This window comes from Zonotrichia leucophrys, chromosome 1, assembly GCF_028769735.1.
Source record: "Zonotrichia leucophrys gambelii isolate GWCS_2022_RI chromosome 1, RI_Zleu_2.0, whole genome shotgun sequence".
Lineage (NCBI taxonomy): Eukaryota > Metazoa > Chordata > Aves > Passeriformes > Passerellidae > Zonotrichia > Zonotrichia leucophrys.
The window spans coordinates 2,890,517-2,901,692 of NC_088169.1; the positions used below are offsets into that span (position 1 = coordinate 2,890,517).

The 11,176-nt window shown below is 39.6% G+C and overlaps 1 protein-coding gene across 1 annotated transcript in view; it reads left to right on the forward strand.

Annotated features, from left to right (window-relative positions):
* TTC3 (tetratricopeptide repeat domain 3) overlaps nt 1-11,176 on the forward strand; it is a 129,905-nt gene that overhangs the window by 103,210 nt on the left and 15,519 nt on the right. Inside the window, exons 34-39 of the mRNA XM_064705239.1 lie at nt 289-1,120; nt 2,841-2,906; nt 6,512-6,661; nt 9,190-9,329; nt 9,940-10,008; nt 10,379-10,475. Coding sequence (XP_064561309.1) covers nt 289-1,120; nt 2,841-2,906; nt 6,512-6,661; nt 9,190-9,329; nt 9,940-10,008; nt 10,379-10,475 — 1,354 coding nt within the window. The remainder of the gene's footprint in view (nt 1-288; nt 1,121-2,840; nt 2,907-6,511; nt 6,662-9,189; nt 9,330-9,939; nt 10,009-10,378; nt 10,476-11,176) is intronic.

Below are 11,176 nucleotides of genomic sequence, written 5' to 3' on the forward strand. Positions count from 1 at the left end.
TTGGGAGCTTCGGGAGGTTGAATTTTACTTCGTAATTTTAATAATTTTTGGGATTAATTTGGAATCCTGGTGGGTGTGGTGTGATCCAATTTCTGAGAATTTAAATGAGTATCAATTTCTGTGTTTGGGAGCTTCGGGGGGTTGAATTTTACTTCATAATTTTAGTAATTTTTGGGATTAATTGGAATCCTGGTGGGTGTGGCGTGTGTGTGAGGGAGCGGATTAAACGTGTCAAAGGAATGGATGGAAAAACTTGAATTAATTATAATAATTTCTTTTTTTTTAAAGTTATTTCTCTCAAATCTTGGAAGAACATGGCCCTCTGGAAATTAATAATAAATTGCTGATTGGGGAATATGAGAATTTCCCTGAGGAGACGCGGAAGGTGGTGGAAGACGGGGGCGGCCTGGAGGCCTTCCTGCTGAAATCCCTGCGCTTCCTCATGGTGGATAATCTGATAGGCCTGCAGAAACACTCGGCCCTTTTTGAGGGAGATCCCAGCAGAAATGAGAATAAAGATGAAAATCCCACACCTGGGCAGTGCCAGGGGAACCCTGCCCACACCAAGCTGCCCCTCAACCCCTACGCCCAGGAGTTCAAACCTCTCTCGTACCCCGTGGAGGCCCCTGTGGCAGCAGCTCCTGATTTATCCGATTATCACACCCCACAATATTTCCCCTGCTCCTTCCCTGCTCCCTGCACTCCTGGAAATCCTCTAGAAAACGAAAATATTGATTCCATGGAAAGCCAGGCTCCGTTTTCAGGTGTTTTACTGGAAGGCTTCCAGCCTGCAGGCCCGGCTGTGTTTTTACCTCAGAGCTCCTGGGGTTATCAGTATGGAATCTTGCCCCTGGCACAGGCTGGGCTCATTTATGCTGATCCTGCAGCTCCTCAGGAACACCTGCACTCAGCAATCCCCAGCCCGGAGCTCTTTGTGCCAGCTGAAATCCAGCAGTGCAAAGGCCCCTGGGGCCAATTGGAGAACTCGGATAAAAAGGATTCTGCTTTATCAAATGGCTCGGATGAAGCTGAGGGTGATAAATGTGTTAAAAAGGAAAAAGGAAAGAAAAATAAAGGCGGGGTGAAGAGCAATCCTCACACAAGGATGGTGGCAGTGCAGGTAAGGAGTGGGGGAAACGCTGGGTGGGAGTCTATTGACTATGGTTATATTTGATAGGATGCAGTGGGATCCATGGGGAGGGTTCCCCTGCATCAGGCAAGGGCTGGGCACTGGATGATCCCTAAAACCCCTCCCAGCCCAACCCACTCTGGCATTCTGGGATTCTCTGGCTGCTTTTCTGTCTGAGCCTGCGATTCCTTCTCCCCTCTGAGCACTTTGCTCACCCTGTGCCCAATCCCCACACCGGGCAAACCTCGGGCCGTGGCTGGTGTGGGTTTGGCCCATCCCATTCCTGGCCTGGTGAACTTGGGAAAATCCCTTGGAGAGCTGGATTCTGCCTCAGTCCCTGTCCCTCTGGCAGTGCCAGCACCCAGGGAATGGCTGCCGGTGCCAGAGGGCAGGGATGGGTGGGAATTGGGGAAAAATCCTTCCCTGGCAGGGTGGGGATGCCCAGAGCAGCTGGGGCTGCCCCTGATCCCTGGCAGTGCCCAAGGCCAGGCTGGACACTGGCACAGTGGGAGGGGTCCCTGCCATGGCAGGGCTGGCACTGGGGGAGTTTCAGGACATTCCTGTGCTGGCAGGAAAGGCTGGCACAGCTGGCATTGCTCACCTGCACAGGAGAAGCTTTGGGCTGAGCTCAGGGCGGCCTTGCAGGGCCTGGAGGAGCCCCAGGAAAGCTGGAGAGAGACAATTGCCAGGGGATGCAGGGACAGCACCCAGGGAATGGCTCCACACTGAAAAATTACAGGCGTAGATCAGATAATTAGGGAAAATTTCCTCCCTGTGAGGGTGGGCAGGGCTGGGATGGAATTCCACCCCTGGATCCCTGGCAGTGCCCAAGGCCAGGCTGGGCACTGGCACAGTGGGAGGTGTCCCTGCCATGGGTGATTTTCAGGTCCCTTCCATGCCTAATGAAGGTTTGCACCTCCTTTCTCTCCCCAGGAGATTCCTGCTCAAAATCCCCGTTGTATCCCTGGTGTATCCCTGGTGTAGAGCTCTCCCACTGTTGTGTTTTCATCCCAAACTCACAGATTCCAGGCCCAGTTAATGAACTAAAATTAAACCTTTCCACATGGCAGGGCTGGCACTGGATGAGTTTTTTAATGTCCCTTCCAACCCAAACCATTCCATGATTCCCGAGAACTTTCAGTTCCTGTGATTATTCACTTTTCATTTGGAACTCTTCAGAGCTGCTCACTGAATTTTGATGTTCCTGAAGTTTTTGCAGCTCTTTTTTCCCTGGGTATCACACAGGGAGCTGCTGCACAAACGTTTCAGCTTCACTTTGGAGATGAAGCAAAGTCATTCTGTGTCATTATTTTTTCCCTTTTGTGATGAGTTCAGGGATTTATTTTCATTTCCACAACATCTGAGGATTTGGAGGATTGTGGAGAAGAGGAGGCTCAGGGGGAACCTTCTCACTCTCTAGGAGGGTGAGACACTTCCTGCAAAACTTCATTTTTCAGAATTTTAAAATATGGCTTTAAGTAAAGACTCACAGAACTCCCTGGAATTGCTCGTGGTCAATGAAATCAGGGAAAGAAAATAAAAAATTCCATTCAGAAAGAGCTCCACAATGTTTTCCTACATCATTTCTAGGCCTGGATTAGAGTTGGATTTATAAAACCCTCAGTGAGGTACAAAAGCTCCAAACCGGAGCAGCTCATTTAGGAACTGAGAAGATTTTTAATCAAATTATATTTTTTTTTTTGTGTTCTAGGTAAATCAGGAAGTTGCTGATAGGGAAACCAATACTTTGCCTTTCCATCCATTTGAAAATCAACAGGTAAGTTCTTTGCAGCCTGGTGTACGTTTCTCATGAGGGAGTTAAAGGAATGCCCAAAAACTGAATGGTCAAATGAAAGTTCTCTGAAAAAAACCAGTTTTTTTAATATTTTGGGTTGTTTGGCTGTTTTTGTGTTCTGTGGTGTTCTTGGAAACATCACCCAGCCCCACAAGGAAATGATTTTTGAGCTTTGCTGTGATATCTGATATTTGTTCTGATTGTTTTTTGTTGAGTTTGTGAGGGGTCCCCAGGATGAAGGAGGAATTGAGAATCTGACTCCATGTTCTCAGAAGGCTGATTTATATTATATTATATTATATTATATTATATTATATTATATTATATTATATTAATATATATATATATTATATATATTAATTATATTATATTAATATAATATATATTACATTACATTACATTAATTACATTACATTACATTATGTATTATAGTATATTATATATTATAGTATAATATTATAATATTATTTATATATATATATTATATATATATATATATATTATATTATATATTATTATTTATTAATTATAGTATATTAATTACATTATATATATTTATTATTTATATTACATTAATAATAGTATAGTATGTATTATAGTATGTTATATATTATATTATAGTATTTTATATCATAATTATGCTATCCTAGAACCATATAAAAGAAGGAGAAAGGATACAGACAGAAGGTTTAACAAGAATGATCATGAAAAGTGATTGTGCTCAGAGTCCAACACAGCTGATGGTGATTGGTCATTAATTAAAAACAATTCCCATGAAACCAATCAAACATTCACCTGTTGGATAAACAATCTCCAGCCACATTCCAAATCAGCCAACACAGGAGAAGCAATCAGATAATTATCGCTTTCATTTCTCTCTGAGGCTTCTCAGCTTCCCAGGAGAGAAATCCTGCCAAAAGGATTTTTCCAGAAAACGTGACAGTGACAGTTTCATTCTGAGCCATTCCGATATTGAATGTTTGAGGTGTTCCCTCACTCAAACCCCAGATTTGAATATTCCATGTGGGGACATTCCAGCGTGCTGTCAGTGGCAGGGTTGATATTGAATGTTTGAGGTGTTTCCTCACTCAAACCCGGGTTTGAATATTCCATGTGGGGGCATTTCAGTGCTGTCAGTGGCAGGGTTGATATTGAATGTTTGAGGTGTTCCCTCACTGAAAACCCAGGTTTGAATATTCCATGTGGGGACATTCCAGAGTGCTGTCAGTGGCAGGGTTGATATTGAATGTTTGAGGTGTTTCCTCACTCAAACCTGGGTTTGAATATTCCATGTGGGGACATTCCAGAGTGCTGTCAGTGGCAGGGTTGATATTGAATGTTTGAGGTGTTCCCTCACTGAAACCCCAGATTTGAATATTCCATGTGGGGACATTCCAGAGTGCTGTCAGTGGCAGGGTTGATATTGAATGTTTGAGGTGTTTCCTCACTGAAACCCCAGATTTGAATATTCCATGTGGGGACATTCCAGAGTGCTGTCAGTGGCAGGGTTGATATTGAATGTTTGAGGTGTTCCCTCACTGAAACCCCAGATTTGAATATTCCATGTGGGGACATTTCAGTGCTCAGTGGCAGGGTTGATATTGAATGTTTGAGGTGTTTCCTCACTCAAACCTGGGTTTGAATATTCCATGTGGGGACATTCCAGAGTGCTGTAATGGCAGGGTTGATATTGAATGTTTGAGGTGTTTCCTCACTCAAACCCCAGATTTGAATATTCCATGTGGGGACATTTCAGAGTGCTGTCAGTGGCAGGGTTGATATTGAATGTTTGAGGTGTTCCCTCACTCAAACCTGGGTTTGAATATTCCATGTGGGGACATTCCAGAGTGCTGTCAGTGGCAGGGTTGATATTGAATGTTTGAGGTGTTCCCTCACTCAAACCTGGGTTTGAATATTCCATGTGGGGACATTCCAGAGTGCTGTCAGTGGCAGGGTTGATATTGAATGTTTGAGGTGTTTCCTCACTCAAACCCCAGATTTGAATATTCCATGTGGGGACATTCCAGAGTGCTGTCAATGGCAGGGTTGATATTGAATGTTTGAGGTGTTTCCTCACTGAAAACCCAGGTTTGAATATTCCATGTGGGGGCATTTCAGTGCTGTCAGTGGCAGGGTTGATATTGAATGTTTGAGGTGTTTCCTCACTCAAACCCTGGGTTTGAATATTCCATGTGGGGACATTCCAGCGCGCTGTCAGTGGCAGGGTTGATATTGAATGTTTGAGGTGTTTCCTCACTCAAAACCTGGGTTTGAATATTCCATGTGGGGACATTCCAGCGTGCTGTCAGTGGCAGGGTTGATATTGAATGTTTGAGGTGTTCCCTCACTCAAACCCCAGATTTGAATATTCCATGTGGGGACATTCCAGAGTGCTGTCAGTGGCAGGGTTGATATTGAATGTTTGAGGTGTTCCCTCACTCAGACCTGGGTTTGAATATTCCATGTGAGGACATTTCAGTGCTGTCAGTGGCAGGGTTGATTTTGAATGTTTGAGGTGTTTCCTCACTCAAAACCTGGGTTTGAATATTCCATGTGGGGACGTTTCAGCGTGCTGTAATGGCAGGGTTGATATTGAATGTTTGAGGTGTTTCCTCACTGAAACCCCAGATTTGAATATTCCATGTGGAATGTCCCCACTGTGGGGACATTCCAGCGTGCTGTCAGTGGCAGGGTTGATATTGAATGTTTGAGGTGTTTCCTCACTCAAACCCTGGGTTTGAATATTCCATGTGGGGACATTCCAGAGTGCTGTCAGTGGCAGGGTTGATATTGAATGTTTGAGGTGTTTCCTCACTCAAACCCTGGGTTTGAATATTCCATGTGGGGACATTCCAGAGTGCTGTCAGTGGCAGGGTTGATATTGAATGTTTGAGGTGTTTCCTCACTCAAACCTGGGTTTGAATATTCCATGTGGGGACATTTCAGTGCTGTCAGTGGCAGGGTTGATATTGAATGTTTGAGGTGTTTCCTCACTGAAACCCTGGGTTTGAATATTCCATGTGGGGACATTCCAGAGTGCTGTCAGTGGCAGGGTTGATATTATTTGAATATTCCATGTGGGGACATTCCAGAGTGCTGTCAGTGGCAGGGTTGATATTGAATGTTTGAGGTGTTTCCTCACTGAAAACCCAGATTTGAATATTCCATGTGGGGACATTCCAGAGTGCTGTCAGTGGCAGGGTTGATATTGAATGTTTGAGGTGTTCCCTCACTCAAACCCCGGATTTGAATATTCCATGTGGGGACATTCCAGAGCGCTGTCAGTGGCAGGGTTGATATTGAATGTTTGAGGTGTTTCCTCACTCAAACCCTGGGTTTGAATATTCCATGTGGGGACATTTCAGTGCTGTCAGTGGCAGGGTTGATATTGAATGTTTGAGGTGTTTCCTCACTGAAAACCCGGGTTTGAATATTCCATGTGGGGACATTCCAGAGTGCTGTCAATGGCGGGTTTATGGCTGTGGCAGGAGATAACAGTGAGCAGTGTGACCCTCGGGCTGGGAGCAGGCTCGGTGGAGTTTGTGTCCCAGTTTGTGTCACAGTTCCTGTCACCGGTCCGTTTGCAGGGTGACATCCTGCGCCTGCAGAAGGAGCACCGGGTGCTGCAGGAGCAGCTCCGCCAGGCCCAGCTGAAATCGGAGCAGTCCCAGAGCCGGAGCCGCGAGGAGATCTCAGCTCTGCAGGGGCTCCTGAGGAAAAGCATCGAGGAGAGCGAGGTGAGGGATTGCCCTGGGCAGGCCCAGTGCCCAGGGAGCAACCGGGAATTTGTTGTGTCGATTTAAGGGAGTTCTGATTCTTGGGAGAGCACTGAGGAGTGTTGGTAAATCTGAATTGTTTGGTTAAAATGTGTGAGAAGTCCCAGTGATGGTTTTGTGTTTTGTGTAGTTTTAGTATGAACTGTTTTACTGAGGTGTGTTATATTGTTTATTGTTGATATATTTATATCTATTGTTGATATATCTTTGTCCTCCTCGCCCCAGCCATTCCAGCATTCCCTGACTGATCCCTGATTTGGGATTTGTAACAGTAGTTAGGAATTTATTTTGTAGGTAAAATGTAGTTCTTCTCATTCTTGGGAGAGCACTGAGGAGTGTTGGTAAATCTGAATTGTTTGGTTAAAATGTGTGAGAAGTCCCAGTGAGGGTTTTGTGGTTTGTGTAGTTTTAGTATGAACTGTTTTACTGAGGAGTGTTATATTTATTGTTGATATGTTTTTGTCCTCCCCATTCCAGCATTCCCTGACTGATCCCTGATTTGGGATTTTCAACAGTAGTTAGGAATTTATTTTGTAGGTAAAATGTAGTTCTTCTCATTCTTGGGAGAGTTCTTATGGTTGTTGGTAAATTTGAATTGTTTGGTTAAAATGTGTGAGAAGTCACAGTGATGGTTTTGTGTTTTGTATAGTTTTAGTATGAACTGTTTTACTGAGGAGTGTTATATTTATTGTTGATATGTTTTTGTCCTCCCCATTCCAGCATTCCCTGACTGATCCCTGATTTGGGATTTTCAACAGTAGTTAGGAATTTATTTAGTCAATTTAAAGCAGTTCTTCTCATTCTTGTAAGAGTACTGAGGAGTGTTAGTAAATTTGAATTGTTTGGTTAAAATGTGTGAGAAGTCACGGTGATGTTTTTGTGTTTTGTGTAGTTGTAATATGAACTGTTTTACTGAGGTGTGTTATATTGTTTATTGTTGATATATTTATATCTATTGTTGATATATCTTTGTCCTCCTCGCCCCAGCCATTCCAGCATTCCCTGACTGATCCCTGATTTGGGGTTTTTAACAGTAATCATGAATTTATTTAGTAGATATGAGGTAGTTCTCATTCTTGGGAGAGTTCTTATGGTTGTTGGTAAATTTGAATTGTTTGGTTAAAAATGTGTGAGAAGTCCCAGTAATGGTTTTGTGTTTTGTGTAGTTGTAATATGAACTGTTTTACTGAGGTGTGTTATATTGTTTATTGTTGATATGTTTTTGTCCTCCCCATTCCAGCATTCCCTGACTGATCCCTGATTTGGGATTTTTAACAGTAGTTAGGAATTTATTTTGTCGATTTAAAGGAGTTCTGATTCTTGGGAGAGTACTAAGGAGTGTTAGTAAATCTGAATTGTTTGGTTAAAATGTGTGAGAAATCACAGTGATTTTTTTGTGTTTTGTATAGTTTTAATATGAAATGTTTTACTGAGGTGTGTTATATTGTTTATTGTTGATATATTTATATCTATTGTTGATATATCTTTGTCCTCCTCGCCCCAGCCATTCCAGCATTCCCTGACTGATCCCTGATTTGGGATTTGTAACAATAATTATTAATTTATTCTGTAGATACAAATGAATATTCCTGATCCATGCTTTAGGATTTGTAACAGTTAATTATGAATTTATTTTATAGATATTAGGTAGTTCTTCTAATGCTTGGGAGAGTTGGTAAATTTGAATTGTTGGACTGAAATATGTGAGAAATCTTAGCAATGTTTGGTTTTTTTGTCTAATATACTTGTAATATGAACTGTTTTACTGAGGTGTAATGTAAAGTTGTATGTTAGTTCTGGTTGTTTATTGTTGATATTTGTAGATATAAATATATATGTTTATATGTATAAAGATATCAATATATATTGATATTTATATATCAATATATATCAAATATATGTATATGTATATGGTATATATATTTATATGTATAAAGGACATTAAGTATTGCCTAAAAATGTATATGTATAAACATATCACTTTATATTGATATTTATATATATATATCAAATATATATATGTATATGTATATGATATATATATATATCAAATATATATATTTATATGTGTATGTATATTATATATATATATCAAATATATATATTTATATGTATAAAGGACATTAAGTATTGCCTTAAAATTTATATGTATAAAGATATCAATATATATGGATATTTATATATATATCAAATATATATATTTATATGTATATGATATATATATATCAAATATATATATTTATATGTATATGATATATATATCTCAAATATATATATTTATATGTATAAAGGACATTAAGTATTGCCTTAAAACTTGTAAAATGTATTTTTGGTGTTTATCTTATTTATATTTATTGCAATGTAATATTAATAGTTGTTGCTGGTTTTGAGTTACTATTGGAGTATTTTAAGTCAGATTCAAATGCCCTCACTCTGCTCCACCTTTGACCTGAATAAACCCCAATTTCCAGAAATGAACTTTTTTCCAGGTGTCCCAGAATGAGCTGGATTGGTTCCACCAGGACTCGGAGGCACAGATGAGGAAATGGCAGCAGGAGAAGAAGGAGAACCGGGAGAATTTAAAAGCTCTGAAGGGCACAGCCAAAAAACACTCGGACACCAACGAGAGGTGCAGTGGAAATGGATTTACAGCCCCAATTTCAGAATTGTTCCAGGAAATTTGTGGAAGCAGCCATTATTAGGCTGCAATATGGCCATGGCCATTTATTTTGAATTTTTTGGCAAATTACAGGCAAACATCTAAAATAGCTTGGAGATAAGGGATGGAAGTGATTTAGCACAAATCCTCCCAATCAGATTTGACAATTCCTTCTGTGTTTTAATTTCCTCTCTCAGTTTGCAGAGCCCACACTTTGCTCCTTGAACGCCTTTGTGTTATTTTAATTGTTTTATTTTACTTTAATGTTTTATCTTAAATAGTTTGGGCCAAATCTCTCCTGCAAAATCATCAGCCTGGTTTTATCCTCATCACTGCTTTATTAGCAATAAATTTAAATCTATTTAGACTAGAATCCATTTAGAATTTAGAATAGTTTGGGTTGGGATGGATCATTAAAAACCATTTATTTCCACTCTTCCCACTGTCCCAGGGCTGGGAATTCCATAATTTCTGAGGGATTAAACAAAATTAAACCCTCAGATTTTTACAGAGGAACGTGCCCCATATTTACCAATTAACTTTTCCACAATAAACTTAATTTAATCTTTTATTCCTGTAGGTATTTGAAGAGCATTGAGGAGAAGGAAAAGCAATATAATGCAAGTGTAAAGACATTTCTGAAGGCCAGGTAAAACTCCTGTCCCTCCCAGCAATATTTACATTTTTCTGCCTCACTCTGGGTAAAGGTTTAGGGCAAAAATCAACACTTTAACCCAAATTTAATTATAAAATTTTTTTATTTAAAATTTATTTAATTTGAATAAATTTTATTTATATAAATAATAATTTTTTTATTTAAAATTTAGTTATTAAAGCAAACTCTTAAGTTTGCTTTTACTTGCCATGAATAAATATTAATATTTAGAATAAATAAAATCATACTCTCATTCATTTCCCTTGATTACATGACAATGAGTAGCTGTAAAAAAAACCTAAAATAGCATAAATTATAAATACATGAATGTTACTCAAATATTTCATTTCTTTTCCTTTCACAGTAAGAAATTTGCTAATGAGAAAAGCAAATTGGAAGAGCTGATCAAAAAGAGTCAGAATGAGAGGCAGGAGTGTGAGAAAAGAGCTGTTGAAGCAGAGGTACCAAAAAACCCAAAAATTCCTTAAAAACCTGATTTTTTTTTTTTTAATCCTGTTTTTTACAGCTGGGGTTGTGCTGATGGAAGTGGGGAAATGATTTAAATAATGTTGATTAAATATTGGAAATTCCTCAATTTAGGAACCACTGTGGGCATTTTGCATCCTCAAACTCGTGGTTAAATTCTTATTAAAACCTGATTGAAGGTTTTATCTCTTTTTTTCTTTATTTTTTAACTTTGTTTTGGTGGAGGTTTTTTGTATTTTTGTATTTTTATTGGGTTTTTTTCTGTTTTGTTTTTTGGGGTTTTTTTTGTGGTTTTGGGGGTGTTTTGTGTGGGGATTTTTGTTGGTTTTGGTTTGGTTTTTTGGGGGGTTTTGGGGTTTTTTTCTGTTTTGTTTTTTGGGGTTTTTTTGTGGTTTTGGGGTGGGGTTTTTTGGGTTTTTTTCTGGTTTGTTTTTGGGAGGATTTTTTGTGTTTTGGGGCTTTTTAGTTTTTTTTTTTCTTTTTTTATTTTGCTTTTGGCTTTTTGGAGGCTTTTTGTTTTGTTTTTTGGGTTTTTTTTCTGTTTTGTTTTTTGGGGTTTTTTTGTGGTTTTGAGGGTGTTTTTTGTTGTTTTTTTTGTTGTTTTTTGTTTTGGGGTTGTTTTGGTTTGGTTTTTTGGGGGTTTTTGGGGGTTTTTTCTGTTTTGTTTTTTGGGGTT